This window comes from Dendrobates tinctorius, unplaced genomic scaffold (genome assembly GCF_039654945.1).
Source record: "Dendrobates tinctorius isolate UK_male_01 unplaced genomic scaffold, ASM3965494v1 ptg000143l, whole genome shotgun sequence".
Taxonomy (NCBI): Eukaryota; Metazoa; Chordata; class Amphibia; order Anura; family Dendrobatidae; genus Dendrobates; species Dendrobates tinctorius.
Genome location: NW_027361810.1, coordinates 34,590,067 through 34,607,974, shown reverse-complemented (window position 1 = coordinate 34,607,974; position 17,908 = coordinate 34,590,067). Strand labels below are relative to the sequence as shown.

General features: G+C 39.4%; 1 protein-coding gene across 4 annotated transcripts in view; it reads left to right on the top strand.

Annotated features, from left to right (window-relative positions):
• The window catches only part of FIGN (fidgetin, microtubule severing factor), a 201,519-nt gene extending 191,008 nt beyond the window's left edge, over positions 1-10,511 (top strand). For all 4 annotated transcript variants that reach the window (XM_073545751.1, XM_073545748.1, XM_073545750.1 and 1 more), the window contains one exon: positions 7,380-10,511. In XM_073545751.1, coding sequence (XP_073401852.1) covers positions 7,388-9,607 — 2,220 coding nt within the window. In that variant the 5' untranslated portion in view covers positions 7,380-7,387 and the 3' untranslated portion in view covers positions 9,608-10,511. The remainder of the gene's footprint in view (positions 1-7,379) is intronic.
• The last annotated feature ends 7,397 nt before the right edge of the window (positions 10,512-17,908 follow it).

Here is a 17,908-nt window from a genome sequence, read left to right as displayed (position 1 = left end):
GAAGTAATTGGGTGCCGAGGTTTATCAAACTTGGTTTATGACTGCTATATAACATCAGAAATCATGTTTAACCTACACCAGCTGCGTGCCACTTTTACATTTTATGTATAGTGGGTGCTTCCAAGGGAGATGTATAAGCTTTTTTTTTTTTTAACCCAAATACTGATATAAGTAAAAAATTTTTCCAATAATTTTTAGTTTTCTGAGCATGGATGTTTTTTTTCTGTGCACTATTTTATGGGCAGCCTTCCACGATATGTTTTACACCAGCTACAAAGTCGATAGTATGAAGATGAATCATTGACTGTCCTATGAATGTGTTGTGAGCATGTTCTGTGATCTGTGCAGTGGCCATTGTGCAGAGAGTTGGAGGAGGTGAGCAGGGACTTTACTCATTGTCTGTGATGGATCACGTGTTAACATTATAGAGGAATTATCTTTCATTGTAATCTTCCCTGTGATCATTATGAGATTACCTCTGATACTGAACAGTGATCTCTACAGAGTTTGCCTCTTATTAAAGGGCTTGGCTTATAGTTTTTTCTATTGATGATCTATTGGGATAGGCCATCACAATTTTAATGATTGGGGATACGACACTTGGCGTCCTTACCAATTAGCTGCTATGGGGACGCCCGCTAGATGTTTTTGGATGCTGATGGATCACTGCTACCCCATGATTTCTGAAGTAGAAGCAGCTGGATATTGCAGATCTACCCCCTTTTAATTTGAATGGGGGGTATATCTGCAGTGCCCAGCGGAAGCCACTAAACTTGAATAGGGGGCAGATCGGCAGAACCCGACTGCAGCCACTATAGTTTTGATGGTGCTGCTCTGTAACCTATGACAGAAGATCGGCAGGGGTGTTGGGCGTCCTATCCTCCACCAATTTTTTTTTTAACATACTGATGATCCATCCTTAGTGAAATATCGGATGACTGTACTGAATGAGCATAGTAGCATAACGTGTATAGAAATGCATGTTCCCGACTGCCAGTCTGAGCAATAACGGAAAAGGAGGAGAAAAGGTTTTCAATAAATATATTAAAACTTTGACATAAACTATTGTTAAAATAAAGATTTTATCTTCTGATGTCACATTCCTTCAAAGCACGTGTTCTATTTCAATTCTAAATCTTCACATTCACACGTGTTTCGACTTCTGATTTATTGATGTCGTGGCCTCTAAGCTAATGTTACATTTTAGATTTAAAGGGGCGGACTGGCAAACAACATAGATTAGAAGGGGGAGGTTCCATGTTCAGTATACAGTGGGATTAGTTACTAAAAATATTTCTCTCCTTGTGGAACCTGACAGGCCAATAGAAAGGATGGAATATAGAATTTCCTTAAAATTGAGAATTTTCTGCCACATTCCTCCCAAGTTTGCAGCTGTATGTGGAGGTCAAAGCGGCGATGCACCATGTCACCAGTTTACTTTTAGTAGACTCATTCCAGTAAATTTTCTAAAGCCAACTATTTTTAATTTATAGGGAATTTCCATCTTCATCTTCCATTATATCTACATTTTAAAAGAACGAAGCAGCTTTACAAATAGCCTTGATTTAAAAAGTCTCCTACTGTTCTGTGTTTACAGTTTCTATGCAAAACTATGTGTTTCCTTGGTAACAGACTACAAACAAACATCGAGCATTCTGATTCTGTAGACTGGCTTCCTTGTGTGTGAACTTGAATGTGTCAGAGTTCCCAAATACAACATGTCCACCACTGTGATCTATGAAATGTCTCCAGTGGTTGAAGTTAGAAAAAAATGTTTCTTTGCAAAATCTTGATCTTTTGGTTAGAAACATTTTGGTCAGTAGAGAATAATTTTAATTTTGTGTATGGTTAATAATGGATACATACCCTAAGACCTTGTGGGGGCATCACACAACACAGAAGCAGACCCCAATCAGAGGACAATAAAACTTCCACTTCTTATCTATGAACTGGTCCAATATTTATGGCCATAACTGTTTATCACTCCCCCATAATGATATTTCTGCTTCACGTCACTTGTTTTATCTATTGCATTATTTCTGTGCTGTTTTGTGCATAAATATGTGATTCTTCAGATTTTGGATTAGTCTATTGCTGATGAAGAGACCTGAGTAGTCTCGAAAGCTTGCAATTTGTTATGATCTTTTCAGTTAGCCATTAAAAGGTATCAACCACTGAGGACTCTCAATTCTGAATATTTTTTTAATGGATACATATAATTTTATATATTGAATTCTCACATAAGGTATTAAAGGAAACCTCTCACCGGGCTTTCTCAATGTAAAGTATGGCGAGCCCACATACCGCATACTAGAATGCTGTATGTATGCCCCCAATTCCCTAAGCAAGGCACAAAAGAGTTTTTATTATATCCACAGACAAAGCGGTCTGGTCTGATTGGCATCTCTGGCCTTGATCCGATGCCTCTACTCTTCCTATGATCACGGTCATCCTTCCCTGCTTCATGTGTATGATGCGCATCCGACGTCATCCACACGCACATCCGACATCATCCACACGCACATCCAACGTCATCCACACACACATCCGACGTCATCCACACGCGCATCTGACGTCATCAGCACAGTCCACCATTGCGTATCTGCGTTGGTGCCCTTCTTTCTACCCTACCAAGGTTAGAGTAAGGCACTGTAATGCACCCGATTTTTTACCTAGCATTGTCGCTTTTTGGCCTTTTCTAGAGCATGTGCACTACAGTGCTTGGCACTGCCCTCGGCAGTTCATAAAAAAGTGTGCCTTTGGACGAGCCAAATCGGGGACTGTGGGGATGATGCATGACATGTCATCTACAGTACATGAAGCAGGGAAGGAGGTCAGTATCAGATTAAGACCAGAAACATGCATTGGACCTTGGTGTCTGTGAATATAATAAAATGTCTTTTTTGTGTCTTACATAAGGAACTGGGGACATACAGCATACTAGAATGCTGTAACAGAGGGTTGAAAGATGCTGGCCGCAGCATAGCATACAGCAGGAGGAGCCGAGCAGATTGATATAGGTTTGTGGGAAAAGATTCCACATATAACTTTTAGAGTTTTTGCTATGCTTAGGAGTCAAGTGGGCAGTCCTAATCATTGAGTCACTGTTTGCACAGTCATATGGTAGAGGCTATCCATTACTGGTTAGAACCATCTGCTTGACTGCTAGTCCCAGAATCAGAGCGATTTCAATGAATAAATTACAGGTTATATAAAATAAAAAACTTTTTAACATACCCTTGGTATAATCCAATGCAATAGGCAAAACTCAGGGGGCAGTGCACGGATGAAGCTGGCAGTAAGTAGGTATCCAATCAATAGTAGAACATTATGTAGCAACACATCCAATATATATGTATTTTTAATTAAATAAGGTTAAAAAATGCAAGGAAATTTCCCACGGGGCCTAGCTTACGCATTGTGTCCTTGATACCATGCTATGAGTAAGAACACATTGGTGTTCAAAACGCATAGAAAATGTTTCCTACTTCGACATGTTGCTGGATTACAAGAGAGATATATATATCTCTTTAGAAAAAGTTGATATATATATTCTGTTCTCAATAGCCTTCTGCCCGCAGATCCTAACTGATCGTCTCACTTGAAAGGGTTAATCACTTAAGATTACTAATCATCCTGCTCTCTGAAATGTCTCATATAGGAACTAATATTGAAATACTGGGAATGGCCTAGATCCTATCGAAACGGCGCAGTTGTATTATTCCACTATCCAACTAAATAGTGAAAAATAGAAACAAGTGGAGATTGCAAAAGTCATGGCCACTTCTGACTAACAAGGGAACAAAAAATGGACAAAAGCTTCCAGGGACATAGCTTGAAAACCAAGGACTCCCTTTGGATATAGGAAACATAGTATTTATTCCCAGTTATTAACTCTATATCCTGCTCATACAACAATGCTGCAAAATTCATCATTTTGAAACTAATATTTTAATGCTTGTACATAAGTTTCTTTTACCTTCCGTGATCTCTCAGCCTCGGATATTTCCTCTATTACATTATTATTAAATATGCATTGCGTGCTTTTTCTTCCGGGCGACTGATTCCAATAAATGAGTGATCTAATGCCGAGATCCCTACTCATATTAAGAAAGCTAGTGATCCGCTAATAGCCACAGGTTTAGCTCATGGAGCCTCATTGGTCATTTCTAGCGAGAGTTCTGTCTTTTACTATATGTTTTGCTTGCATTGGTTAATGTAAATGTAGGATTACCTGCTGCCATATAAACATTAATGTCTTGCCATGTAGTAATACATAGACAAGGGAGGTTTACACAGCAGAATTGGTCTCATTTTGCAATGTATTGCTTTGGCTTGTAGAGGCGGACTGCGGAAAGACATTTTTCAGCTTTGTATGCAATTCAATAGCAGAAGAACACTCTGTATAACCTTGTGATTGAGGGCACCTATAAGACAATGCACCTCTATAGGAGTGCTATTATTGTGCTGTGCAACATGAGGTTTTTAAAGGATTTACTGTCATGATAAAATTGCAAAGAGCGTCGTTGCAATTTACTACTTATTAAAAATCTTCTCTGTTCTGAAGAACAGAGGGATGTTTAATTATAAGGTTTACAGCCCAAGGGGAACCGGCCACCACTGCAGTCTATCAGATGTAGTCGAACATACGCTGTGCTTACAAGCTCTTTTCAACTGAGCTGTTAAGTGCTGCTCTAAAGCTAGCCATATTGCCGGGGTGTTTTGAAGGCTCTTGATCTGTCCAGTTTCAATGCTACTGGCATCTTCCAATAGTGCAGAAGCGGATCTGCGTGCTTGCAGATTTGGGTCTCATTCACACATTTGCTTTTAAATACTTTTATGAAAAAATGATACTGGTGTCATTGGTGTCTGTTTTTACCATCAACGTGTCATCTGTATCCGTTTATACCCTCTGTTCATTTTTACCTTCTGTATATCATTGTTGTGTCCATTTTTTTCCGTCAGTGTGTCTTCAGTGTTTCCGTTTTTACCATGCGAGTGTCTGTTTTTACCAGTGTGTCCATTTTTACCATCAGTGTGTCATCAGTGTCCATTTTTTCCATCCATGTGTCATCTGTGTGTTCATTTTTACCATCAGTGGGTCATCCTTGTGTCCGTCTTTTCCATCAGTGTGTCATCCTTGTGTCCATTTTTACCATCCATGTGTCCGTCTTTTCCATCAGTGTGTCATCCTTGTGTCCGTCTTTTCCATCAGTGTGTCATCCGTTTGTCCATTTTTACCATCCATGTGTCATCCGTGTGTCCGTCTTTTCCATCCATGTGTCATCCGTTTGTCCATTTTTACCATCCATGTGTCATCCTTGTGTCCGTCTTTTCCATCAGTGTGTCATCCGTTTGTCCATTTTTACCATCCATGTGTCATCCGTGTGTCCGTCTTTTCCATCAGTGTGTCATCCTTGTGTCCGTCTTTTCCATCAGTGTGTCATCCTTGTGTCCGTCTTTTCCATCAGTGTGTCATCCGTGTGTCCATTTTTACCATCAGTGTGTCATCCGTGTGTCCGTCTTTTCCAGCAGTGTGTCATCCTTGTGTCCGTCTTTTCCATCAGTGTGTCATCCGTGTGTCCATTTCTGCCATCAGTGTTTCATCCGTGTGTCCGTCTTTTCCATCAGTGTGTCATCCTTGTGTCCGTCTTTTCCATCAGTGTGTCATCCGTGTGTCCATTTTTACCATCAGTGTGTCATCCTTGTGTCCGTCTTTTCCATCAGTGTGTCATCCTTGTGTCCGTCTTTTCCATCAGTGTGTCATCCTTGTGTCCGTCTTTTCCATCAGTGTGTCATCCATGTGTCCGTCTTTTCCATAAGTGTGTCATCCATGTGTCCATTTTTACCATCCATGTGTCATCCGTGTTTCCATTTCTGCCATCAGTGTGTCATCCGTGTGTCCGTCTTTTCCATCAGTGTGTCGTCCGTGTGCTCGTTTTCACCTTCAGTGTGGTCATCACTGTTTTTCATAGAAGGATAAAGAAAAAAATAAATTACAAAGCTTCTTCAATACTTTGCAGTGTTGAATACAGACGGCATGTGGATACTATCCGTGCCCTGTATGCGTTTTTCACTGACCCGTAGACTTGTAGAGCCCTCGTCATCCATACTGCTGGAAAAAAAAAAACGAACACCCCTCCGTGTATTTTGCATGGACACACGATCCGTGAAAAAACTGACCTGTCAATAGCACGTGAAATACAGTGTAAAATAATTACATTTATGCTATATTTAGGCTGGTTTAACACTTGCGGTTTTTTGCGATGTTTTTTTCCTATTCTTTACATGGGTGTGCATACACATGCATTTGTACGCGCATGCGTTTTTTTGTAGTGTGCGCTCGGGCGCACAAAATGCACTCTCTTGCATTTTTTGAGCGTCCGACTTGCCCCCAAAAAACGCGTGCGCACGCAATGCGTTTTTTTTTTCACCCAACCACCCATTAAAGTCTATGGGTGCGCTGACGTGCGCATGGTAATGCGCACGTCAGCGCAAAAAAGCATGCGTTTTTTTTTTAAAAAAAAGCCGCATGATGCGTTTTTTATGTGCGTTTGCACTGCGCACGGTGCGCAGCGCAAAAAAATGCAAGTGTGAAAGTAGCCGAAGATGGGTCCAATATTTCTGCATATATGTGTGCATGTAACAAGTTCTCCTAAGCAGGATGTATAAGCCAATGCTGTGCCTGAATGATGGATTCCAGCTGCTGCATATAAAGGGTAAAACTGGAAAAAACTAAAACTTTAAGGAGTTAGTCATCAGTGGTTTAATTCCTCACGCCCTGAAGACTTGCAGCAGAAGCAGACCGTAGTGCTTGTTTTTTTTTTTTTTATTTTATTTAGGGTTTCAACATCAGAGCTAAGAAGGAGAAAGCCGTTGTAATTCATACCGAGTTGTAGGGTTTTATGTGATGAAAGCGATGGACCGCTGCCGGGGAGATTGCTTTGCTGCACTCCACGAAGCAGATTTGAAACTGTCGTGGACCACTTTAGATGAGAGTTGGATTATGGAGTGACCTGCAATGTCTGTGTCATATTGTTCAGCACAGGGTGCATTATGCTGTGCTAACTAGGTGTTCAGCACCAAATAAGAGAGGCATCCTAGATGTGATCTGTCAGCTGTGTCTCATATTTTTAGATTGAGGAAAAAAAAAAAAAAAAAAGAGAAATCTGAAACTGATATTGCACAGACAGAATTGCTGCATACGTAGCATGTTGAGCGTTTCTGGAAAGCTGTATGTGCATCTACAAGTCATCCATCAGAAAGGGCTGTAGATAAGGATATCTGCTCATTGTCTAATTTACTAGTAAACACATGATATACCACATCTTTATTTTATTATTGTATTGATTTCTTTCTTTTCCTTCTTATTTATATAGGCTTGAAGATGCAGTGGACGCCAGAGCATGCTCAATGGCCAGAACAGCACTTCGATATATCGTCCACTACAAGGTCACCGGCTCATAAAGTGGAAGCATACCGTGGTCATTTGCAACGCACATACCAGTATGCCTGGGCCAATGATGATATATCTGCTTTAACTGCATCAAATCTACTTAAAAAGTATGCTGAGAAATATTCTGGAATTTTGGAAGGATCTATGGAAAGACCTCTTCTCCGCAATTACTCAGAAGCTCAGTCTGGCCTTGTAAATAGTCGAAAAAATGATGTTGAGCCTTGGCAAAGTTCTTTGAATTCAGACAATGTCTATCCTATGAATTGTGTCTCCGATGTAATTGCAGCAAGCAAAGCCGGAGTAGGAGCCACTTTACCTCCATCAGATGTCTCCGTCAGCATAGGCAGTTCTCCTGGGGTGGGCAGCAACTTGACAGAACCAAGTTATTCCAGTAGTACGTGTGGAAGTCACTCAGTTGCTAGTCTACATTCAGGGCTACCATCTCAGGAATATGGAACAGCATATAATGGCTCCTACCTGCATTCAAGTTACAGTAGTCAATCTGCATCTGCACTGCCATCACCTCATCCATCCCCACTTCATAGCTCTGGACTCCTGCAGCCTCCTCCACCACCCCCACCCCCACCAGCACTAGTACCAGGTTACAATGGGGCCTCCAATCTTTCCAGCTACAACTATCCACCTGCTGGCTATCCTTCACAGTCAGGCATTGGTTCAGGGTACAGTCCTGGAAGCGCCCCTCCTCCTTCTGCTTACCTTCCTTCTGGTATCCCTGCTCCTACTCCTCTTCCACCAACAACTGTTCCAGGCTATAGTTATCAAACACATGGTTTAACCCCAATAACTCCAAGCTCAGCTAGCTCTCTAAAAAGAAAAGCTTTCTATATGACAGGTCAAGGAGACTTAGATTCTAGTTATGGGAACTATAGTTATGGCCAACAAAGAAACTCACATAGCCCTATGTACAGAATGCCCGACACAGCTATATCCACCTCAAATAGAGGTAATGGCTATGAACGAAGTTCTGAATCTTCATCCTTGGCCTTCAAACCCACTAAGCAGTTAGCGTCTACTGATCAGCAAAGAAAATTTAACAGTCAATCAACAAGAGCTCTCACACCACCGTCCTACAGCACTGGAAAGAATTCCCGATCAAGTGAGGCTTTTGGAAAATACAACTCATCTGCAATCAATGAACACAGTGAAGAGCATAGACAACTACTCCCACACACTCTTCAAGGCCCTGGACTTCATACAGCTACCTCATCCAACCACTCTGTGGACGAACAGCTGAAAAACACTGATACTCACCTCATTGACCTTGTAACTAATGAGATTATCAACCAGGGACATCCAGTTGACTGGGATGAAATTGCTGGCCTTGATTTGGTAAAGGCATTTATAAAGGAAGAAGTGTTATGGCCTGTGATTCGATCTGATGCTTTCAGTGGACTTACAGCTTTGCCTCGGAGCATACTTTTATTTGGCCCTAGAGGAACAGGCAAAACATTATTGGGCCGATGTATAGCTAGTCAGCTAGGTGCAACGTTCTTCAAAATTACTGGCTCCAATCTTGTTACAAAGTGGATAAATGAAGGAGAAAAAATTGTCCACGCATCGTTTCTTGTGGCAAGGTGTCGGCAACCTTCTGTGATTTTTGTAAGTGACATAGACATGCTACTTTCCTCCCAAGTAGGTGAAGAACACAATCCAATAAGCCGAATGAGAACAGAGTTTCTTATGCAGTTAGATTCCGTTCTTTCTTCTGCTGAGGACCAAATAGTTGTAATTTGTGCCACAAGTAAACCCGAAGAAATAGATGAATCTCTAAGGAGATATTTCATGAAGAGACTTCTTATCCCACTTCCAGACAGCACAGCCAGACATCAAATCATAATACAATTGCTCTCACAGCACAATTACTGTCTTAATGACAAGGAAGTTGCACTCCTAGTCCAGCGCACAGAAGGTTTTTCTGGACTGGATGTGGCTCGCTTGTGTCAGGAAGCTGTGGTTGGCCCTCTCCATGCCATACCACCATCCGAGCTCTCAGCCATTATGCCGAGCCAGCTGAGGCCCGTAACGTACCAAGACTTTGAAAATGTATTCTGCAAGATTCAGCCTAGCATATCACAGAAAGAACTTGATACGTATATTGAATGGAACAAAATGTTTGGGTGCAGCCAGTGATAAACATTGCAATGACTGCTGGCACGCAAACTTAGGTGGTCCAAGGGGTAAGAGTCCCTTTTGGCAGTGGCCTAAATGTCAAAGGTACCAAGGCAGCCACAAAAAACTTGCATCTTCAGAGTGATGGTAGACTTTAATGTGCATTAAACAGCCAATGTTCTGAATTGAATGGTGTGACAGTGAGCATATTTTAATGCTTAGTTCTAATTACAGAAAACCACACTCGAAAAGAAGCAGGGTGGACATAGGTTGACATTGGAAGGACATGAATCCCGTGTATTGATTCCATTCTGCTGTTCTTGAGATTTAGTTGCTGTCAAGTGCCTCAAGTGGTGCTTTAATTTTTTTTTTTTCGTTTGCCTCACAATTACATTGGTGGCATGTGCTAATATAAAGAGCTTTAACTTCAAACATTAATGGACTATAGATGAACAGATAAGTTGAAAGACAGCCAGATTTTCTTGCCATGTTTATGAGCAACAGTATTCCTCAATCCTGTCTGTTCTGCAGAGGGGATAAAGAAAATTTTAATCTGGAACTTTTTTTAATTTCTGTAGTTTTTATTTCTTTTAATGTTCTGTCTGCAAAAATGACAAACAAACAAAAACCTCAGGAAAGTTGATTTGTACAGTACCTCAAAGGAATGTGTTTAAAGCACTATTTACTGCTGAGAGAGATGGTTGGCGTCATTGTTGCTTTATCTTACAAATGTGTGTTTACCTCAAAAAAAAAATTGGAAAGTGGCATGGAAAATTACTTTGAATGTATTTGGTTGATATTCTACAAAAACAAAAATGGCTAATGTCTTGCCATATTAATTTGTAACTTTTTTCCCTCTGTAAATGACATTATTCAGAATGAACATTTACGATATTAAATCTAAGGCTTTTTTTTAATAAGTTCAGATGGTGCAAGTATTCTTTATATATATATATATATATATGTACAGAGCGACACAAATTTATGACCGAAATAAATTTAGTATCAGCCCAACAACATTTTAGTAAATTAAACTGTTTTATTAAAATTAAATCTCTATATATTGACTTGTTACCATTGACACTTACGATAGCCTTTTCCATTCACCGACTGTAGTACAGTTTTGTAGCTAACACTTTGGTCAAGAAAACAAAGAAAAAATTGTAATTAAAAAAAAAAAAAAAAAAAAAGGGGGGGCATCACCTCTAGTGACTGGTAAGGTTATATATTCATTTCAGGCCTGGCATACATGATGACCTATGGTTGGGAAGAAAAAAAGAAACTACTGTGACGTGATCACAATGATTTCCCTATAGTAAAAAAAAAATAAAGTAGATATTTTTTTTTCTTTAGGAAGCCATACATTGCCATGTAAACTGAGCCTTAAAGAAGCATTCCCATCAGATTTTTTCATCTTCGTATATTGCAATCATCATATTATATGGCAATGTACTTACAATTGCTCATTTTGTCTTTCTACCCACTAATTCTTCTCTTTTCTCTGCTCTATGTAGAAACAGGAAGTCTCTTTTTCCTACATTTATCATTCCACTCCTGACCCAGCTGCTTCCTCCTCCCACTGCCAGGGAGTTTTGCAGTAACTCTTACAGGCAAAATTGACCTCTTGTTCCTACATAGAGCTTAGGAGGATTCAGCTGATCAGTTTTTAATTATGTGATCTCATGGACCTGAAGGAAAAAGGGAATAATTAGCTGAAGTATAAGAGAAAAAATAGCAATTGGAAGTACACAGTGCTATGTAAAATGATTGCAAGGATAAAAATATTGATGGGGATGTTATGAAAAATATCCAATATTTACCTGTTGACGTTACCTAAACCTGACATCATTTGCTAGATTAGTGCCCCATTTTCCAAAATAGTCGCCATATTGGTATGGGGAGTTCAATAAAATTTGGAAATGTGTCCCTCATGCCTTACCTCTGCCAAAGACTTGACCACCACCTATTTTGTCTGTGATGTGTCCATCCTATCATTGGTGATTGTCTATTACAATGCATAGGAAAGGCTGACTTTCCAAAGCGGTCCCCATATGTCACTTGGGTGGCCTTTATGAAGAAGAAATTAGGGGCTGTTCTGGCAGAGGCAACCGCAGCATAACTGTGAACATGATATGGTAACTTAGACATGATCAAAAAGATTTGCAGGACTCTATTCCAGCAGATACATTGGTAGACTGTGGTGACAGACCAGAGATCTGAAAACCTCCTCCTACCTGCCAGAATCTCTAGCGTCTCTTCTGATTTGTACACCTGCCATGTGATGCGGCAATCTGAAGACACCCCAGGGATGCCGCAAGTAGAAGGAGGTTCGTAGGGCTTTTGGTTGTACATCAATATCGCCACTGGATCGGGGTTTATTCACTCTTTTGCTCAACTCTAGTGACATGAGTGTCCAATGACATTCGAGGTTAGAGGAGAAGGGTCTCTTAAAATTCACTGCTATTTCAGTGGCCTCCACAAAATATAGGGCCAGTAATTGGCTGCGGCATTCACATCGATGTATGTGGTTGATGCTGTAACATAAAAACTGGCAAGAATCACCAGAAACTCCCATGCAAAGTAAGATTTAGCAAATGCGTAATGATTTTCTTCTCTGCCAACCCCTGCTGACATATTTAATAAAAAAAAAACCATTCTAAAGATCCAAAATGTTTGCAACTATACTATTTTTAATTACCAGGGCTTATAGCTGGTACACAGAAATAGTTTCAGCCTTCCAAAGTCAAGTTCATATATGGGCTGAAAACATTTAGTATTAGCATTACAACCAAAATACATGCAAAAGTGAGATGTATTTATAAAGCTTTTTTTTTTTTATAAAAAAAATGTACTGTGGGGTTCTTGTAGCTGTGTTTGGTCCAAATAACCTTCATTTCTACACTTTTGGTCTACCGATCAGATAATCCAAGTAGACTTTAAATAAAACCACATGCCCTTCCATTTTAGAAGAACTATTTTGTTGACACTCGTTTCCAAACTGGAAAATTTAAGCTTTATTGATTAACTTTTTAATTTTACAAATATTTAACATTAGTTTATTTGTTTTTTGATGTTCAATATGTGAAATTATTTCATATTTTACGGTGGCCGCTACTGGCTCCAAAGAGTCTATTTTCCCTTTTTTTTTTAATTTCTCTTCCGTACAGGTTTTTTCTTATGTATGTTCACTTTGTATTCTTAACAGGTGTCTAATATTTGTGACATTTCTTATATTTTTATCCTCTTAACTTGTACTGTTACCCAATGTGGTTTGTTTATATTTTTCAGTTTTGTTATTCTTGACATATAATGACAGCTAATTGATGCCGGGTGATGTATTTGATGGAGGAGTAGTGTACAGATTATGGCTGTCTCACGCCTGCCAACTCGTGAACAGGACAGCTCGGCTTTTTTGAATGTATTGTTTTGTTTACTTTATATGGAGACAGCGGTGAAGCTGTTCCAAGGCACTGGCAAATGATGTACATTTTAGACATTAAATAAATGCACTGAACGTCGTACAGAGAAATTTCATTACACTTTGCTTCTTTTTTTTTGTTTACTCTCAGATACAAATTTCCTTTTTTTTTTATTCTTTTTAGGAAAATTTGATGTCTTAAAAAAAGCTAAAAAAAATAATCAAAAAAATAAAATTGCACTTCCAAAGACAAAAATACGCATTGAGAATCAAACCTATTTTCCAAAAATAAATGGGTGCCAATAAAAAAAAAAAAAAATTGTAATTTGCATGTCTTTTTTTTTTTTCTTTGTTTTTCTTTTTAAATTTAGAAATGTTTTTCAGGAATAAGTGCGGTATATTATTAGTATGTTATCTTGTGAAAAAAAAAAGTTTAAGAATTTTCTTTGTGGTTCAAAGTAACTATTAAATTCATTGTGTTATATTTTAATAAAAAATATTAAAACTTAAAATAAATATTTTCATTTCACTTAGATTTATATTTTACATTATAACATTTTGCAGTAAGCAATTTTTTTTATTTTTTGATTGACAAATTTAATTTCAGTAAAAAAAAAAGGTATGTTGAAATGTATATAATATTTCAAGTATCAGCCTTCTCTTGCTTTGGTACCCACTTGTAAATTGATTACAATTGTTATATTTTCTCCCATAGGTACTGCTCCTCAACCATGAGATTGTTGGATAATCCTGTGGTCATCCGTATAAATAATTTTAAAATATAAAAGAGCTTCATCTGGAAATAAGAGGCTTAAAAAAAGAACTTTCTTTGCTGGTTGGCCATTACATTTTACACATGAAGACTCATTAAACCTATTTTAATGAGTCTCCCATTTACAGAATTTGAGAAGAAACCTGGGGAACACCGAAAACCAGTTAGGACACATTTATTATATTATTAAATTAAAGGGAACCTAACAGCAGATATATACTATCCAAATCAGAGAAAAGCATACTTTAAAAACCACATTTCAGAAAAAACAACTACTTTAAAAAGGCGCCAGAGACCAAGCCTTATGGAAGACTAGTCGGAAAGGCCGGTCCCACACAGGTTCTCCCCACGTATTGCCAGTGACTGACAGTTCTCTCTCTATACATGCATGTAGAGTGAGACCAGTCGCTCAAAGGGAGCAGGCAAGGAGAAGTCGCTGGGGACCTGACCTGCCTTTTCAACTGTGTGTCTTGGTCCCTCGTGGCTAGGGTTTTCTATGAAACGTCACAGCGCTTGAGTCAGGCATACAAGGCTGAAATCATATAGCCAGTGCCTGATACGTGCAGCCCGAGATTCAGGCAGAAAGTGTCATCTTGTCAAGTTCTCTGTTAAGTTTTGTTGGTAATAGAATTGTTCAATTTTGATAAACTATTTACAGTTTTTCTAAAATCTTAATAGAGACATCTAGCATAAAGAAATTCTGCCATGAAAAATGCAGGAATATTGTCAATGCAAAATAATCCTATAAAACTTGTAGTGCTACGCAAGTCAAATTTCTATTTAAAATAACTAGATGATAGTAGATACGAGCAAAAAGATACGCATGGCCTTGGTCCGGTGCCCAATTTGATTCTCCGCAACAGCTGGACCAGGATCCTACCGACTTCCTTGGAAACCCATAAATTTTCACATCCTGTGGACCTCTCATGTTTATAAAGCCTTTACGATGTTATATCATTTGAGACCTTGTGACTATGGTTTACCTGACATCATGATTATACAGGGGTGTTGTAAATGTCAGAGATGCCAAAGATGCTGTAATTTAAAGGGCAGCCAAGGAAGTTTGGAGGACTTTGTTCCAGCTAACATGGAGTGCCTACATGGATGTAAGGCTAAAGTCATGCAAATCTTTTTGCTCATCTCTAGACAACACCAATTACTTTCTACCATAGCACACTGATGGTATAAAAAATATTTTTTATGGCACCCATACAAGTGGAGTGGAGCCTCTACTCAAATGTTCACAAATGACTGGTAGATTGTCAACAAAGGGGCATAACTGTGCAAAAAATGCAAAATATGTTTTGGCAAATCTTGTTCACAACCAATAATAACCACCTGTATAAGAACACAAGTGCTACTTAGCCCACGTGTAATCACTGCCAAACTGGAGTTCACTAGATCAACCACAGCAAGTTATGTTCCTCAATCTACACAGAAGTTACGCGCAATCACGTTTAGTTGCATGATTATTTTTAAATAAACCAATACGAAATAGACCAAGATGGCAAGTCATTGGCTCCAAAGTTACCTCTAAATAGGCCTGTCCTCTCCTGGAACCTTTGGGACCTCTTTTTTTCTGGACCTACTTTAGTAGTGTGGTGGAAATTTTGACATTGCATATACCATTGTTCAGGACAAAGGTATCAGATAATGATATAGAATATGAATGTCTGAAAAAGATTACGGTTATGTTCCAACGCCCAAGGTACTTTACTACAATGAAAATGGGAAGCAATTGCTGTATCTTGCCATAAGGAATAAATTGTCCGCTCACTCTGTTAAGAGGATATGCACAGCAGATTTCATTAGAGCACATACCAATAAAAAAAAACAGCATCCAAAGTAGGAATATGAATCAATACTTTGTGTAATTTTTAAAAACTTCAGCCAACACACAACTGAGGACAAAGTACTATAAATTTTATGAATTTCAGGCCACTTAGGCGCTTGGTCAGGACACATTTTGCAATACTTTTAAAGTATACCAGCCACATATACGTACGAGTACTTATAAAGTTTGATATCAATGGCAGAGGAACACCAACATGTTACAATTGTGGTTGTTCTGCTGTCCATCTCTGGGGCACTCAAGAAAACACACGTGGGCACTATAACATAGCAAATAGACAGTAAAGCATGACAACCAGATGAGCAGAATTGTCTAACTATATTTTTAAAACCTATGGAGAAAAATAGCAAGAATTCTACAACTAAGTCAAGAAATCAGAACAAATATTATTTTGAGGGGATAGCCCATTTTTGTTCATGGGTATAAAGATGGTTTTTAAGACCAAGTTAATTTTTTTTCATATGTAACCAGTAGATCACCTTTGTTTCTATTGAACTGACGTTTTAGCTTGGGCTACAAGTTCAGTTCAAACATCAGGTCCTGGTGTTACAGTATGTCTACGGAGAGTCAAACTGGTTCATTGGAGCATCAAAGAATACACCATTGGGAGCTCCTTCAGACTGCCAGACTGAACATGGCAAGAGCGATGACATCACTAGATCGTGCCTGCCACCCTGAGCCACAGAACAGATGCTACAAAGACTCTGGTCTGGGAGTCCACTTCTGTTCTCTATAGCAGCCGGACCGGGGTCGTACCAACTTCATCTGAAAGCACTTTGTCAGCCCTCATCATGGTGAGAGGGGACATGACTGAGTATTTTAAATTATTTTATTATTCATCTTTACTTGTTGAGGGCTCTGTACAGTATATAGGGTAGCTATTGGGTTGGACTGTGGTGACTATCATACTGTATATATGGCACCTTGGGGCCATCATCCTATATATAGGGAGCGGTAGGGATGATCATGCTGCACATAGGGAGTGTGAATAAGGTCCTGGGAAAGAGATGAAGAGGGGAAAAAAGAGGGCGAGCGCTACAAAGCATAGTATATGAGTCAAATCTGCTTGGTGAGAAAAGTGCAACTTCAAACTTGCTTACCTGGTATGGTTGTGCAAGGAGGCACAACACTGGGAAAAGTTTGCAAATAAGGGTGATTCTTCCACTGGTATGCTGCCCGTCTGTAATAGCATGGAGATATTTTTCCTCTCCCAGAAAGAAATTTTCCGCCACTTGATATTGCGAATAAAGAAGTTTCAGGGTGCATTTTACCTAGCCAATAAAATATTATCTGACTCAACATCAGAGATACTTAGTTCTTTCGCTATATAACCCTCTTGCTCCAAATTGTGTTAAGGATCCTCTGAAGGAAAGCGCCCTGAAACTTCGTTATATAGGGGAGCAGTGAGGCCTCACATTGCATATAATGGAGCTGTGGCTTTCTAATTACTGTTATTTTGAGTGTAGTAAACAGAGCTCCACAATGCCCAATTCCGGGTATTGCAGAGCATCATAATGTACATATGTGGTGGTGTAAGCACTATATTTTATAGAGGGTCTGTGGGAACATCATACTGTATATAAGAGAGCTGTGGTGCACAGTTCTTTCATATGGATGACCTTTCTTCTGGACCTTGATTATGCATTTTTTTACACTAAACAGCCTTAGGCTTTTTTTACCATGTTCTTATGCCACTTAAAACAAATTAAGTTTTCCCTGCCACTTGGTAAATACTGTGATTTTCAGATTTTTGTTTTTCTGATTGTAAGGAATAGAGCTCCACAATACTGTTTAGTAGGGATGAGCAATCCGGACCTGGAAAGTTGGGGCTTGTACCAAACTTCTAGTGCCCAGTACATGACCCCTAACACTGACTACTTACTGTATGTCCGGTTTCCTATTTGGGTTCTGCAGCACATAAGACAGCTGTGAGCTGGTGTTTTTCTGGGAGCGGGTAATATCCATAAAGGTTCCCAGCTTATTAATATCAGCTCACAGCTGTCTGTGTAACCTTTACTGGTTATTAAAATGGGAGACCCCCCCTATATTTAATAACCCGAAAAGGCTATGCAGACAGCTGTGGGCTGATATTAATAGGCTGGGAAGGGGCCATGGAGATTAGGCCCCTCACAGACTAATAACCCCAACCCTCACCAGCCCCAGAAATGGCACATCCAATAGATGCCCCATTTCTGGTGCTTGGACTCTGCTCTTCCCGCTTGCCCTGGTGCGTTGGCAAGTAGGGTAATGGTTTTGTGGTTGATGTCAGATACTGACAGT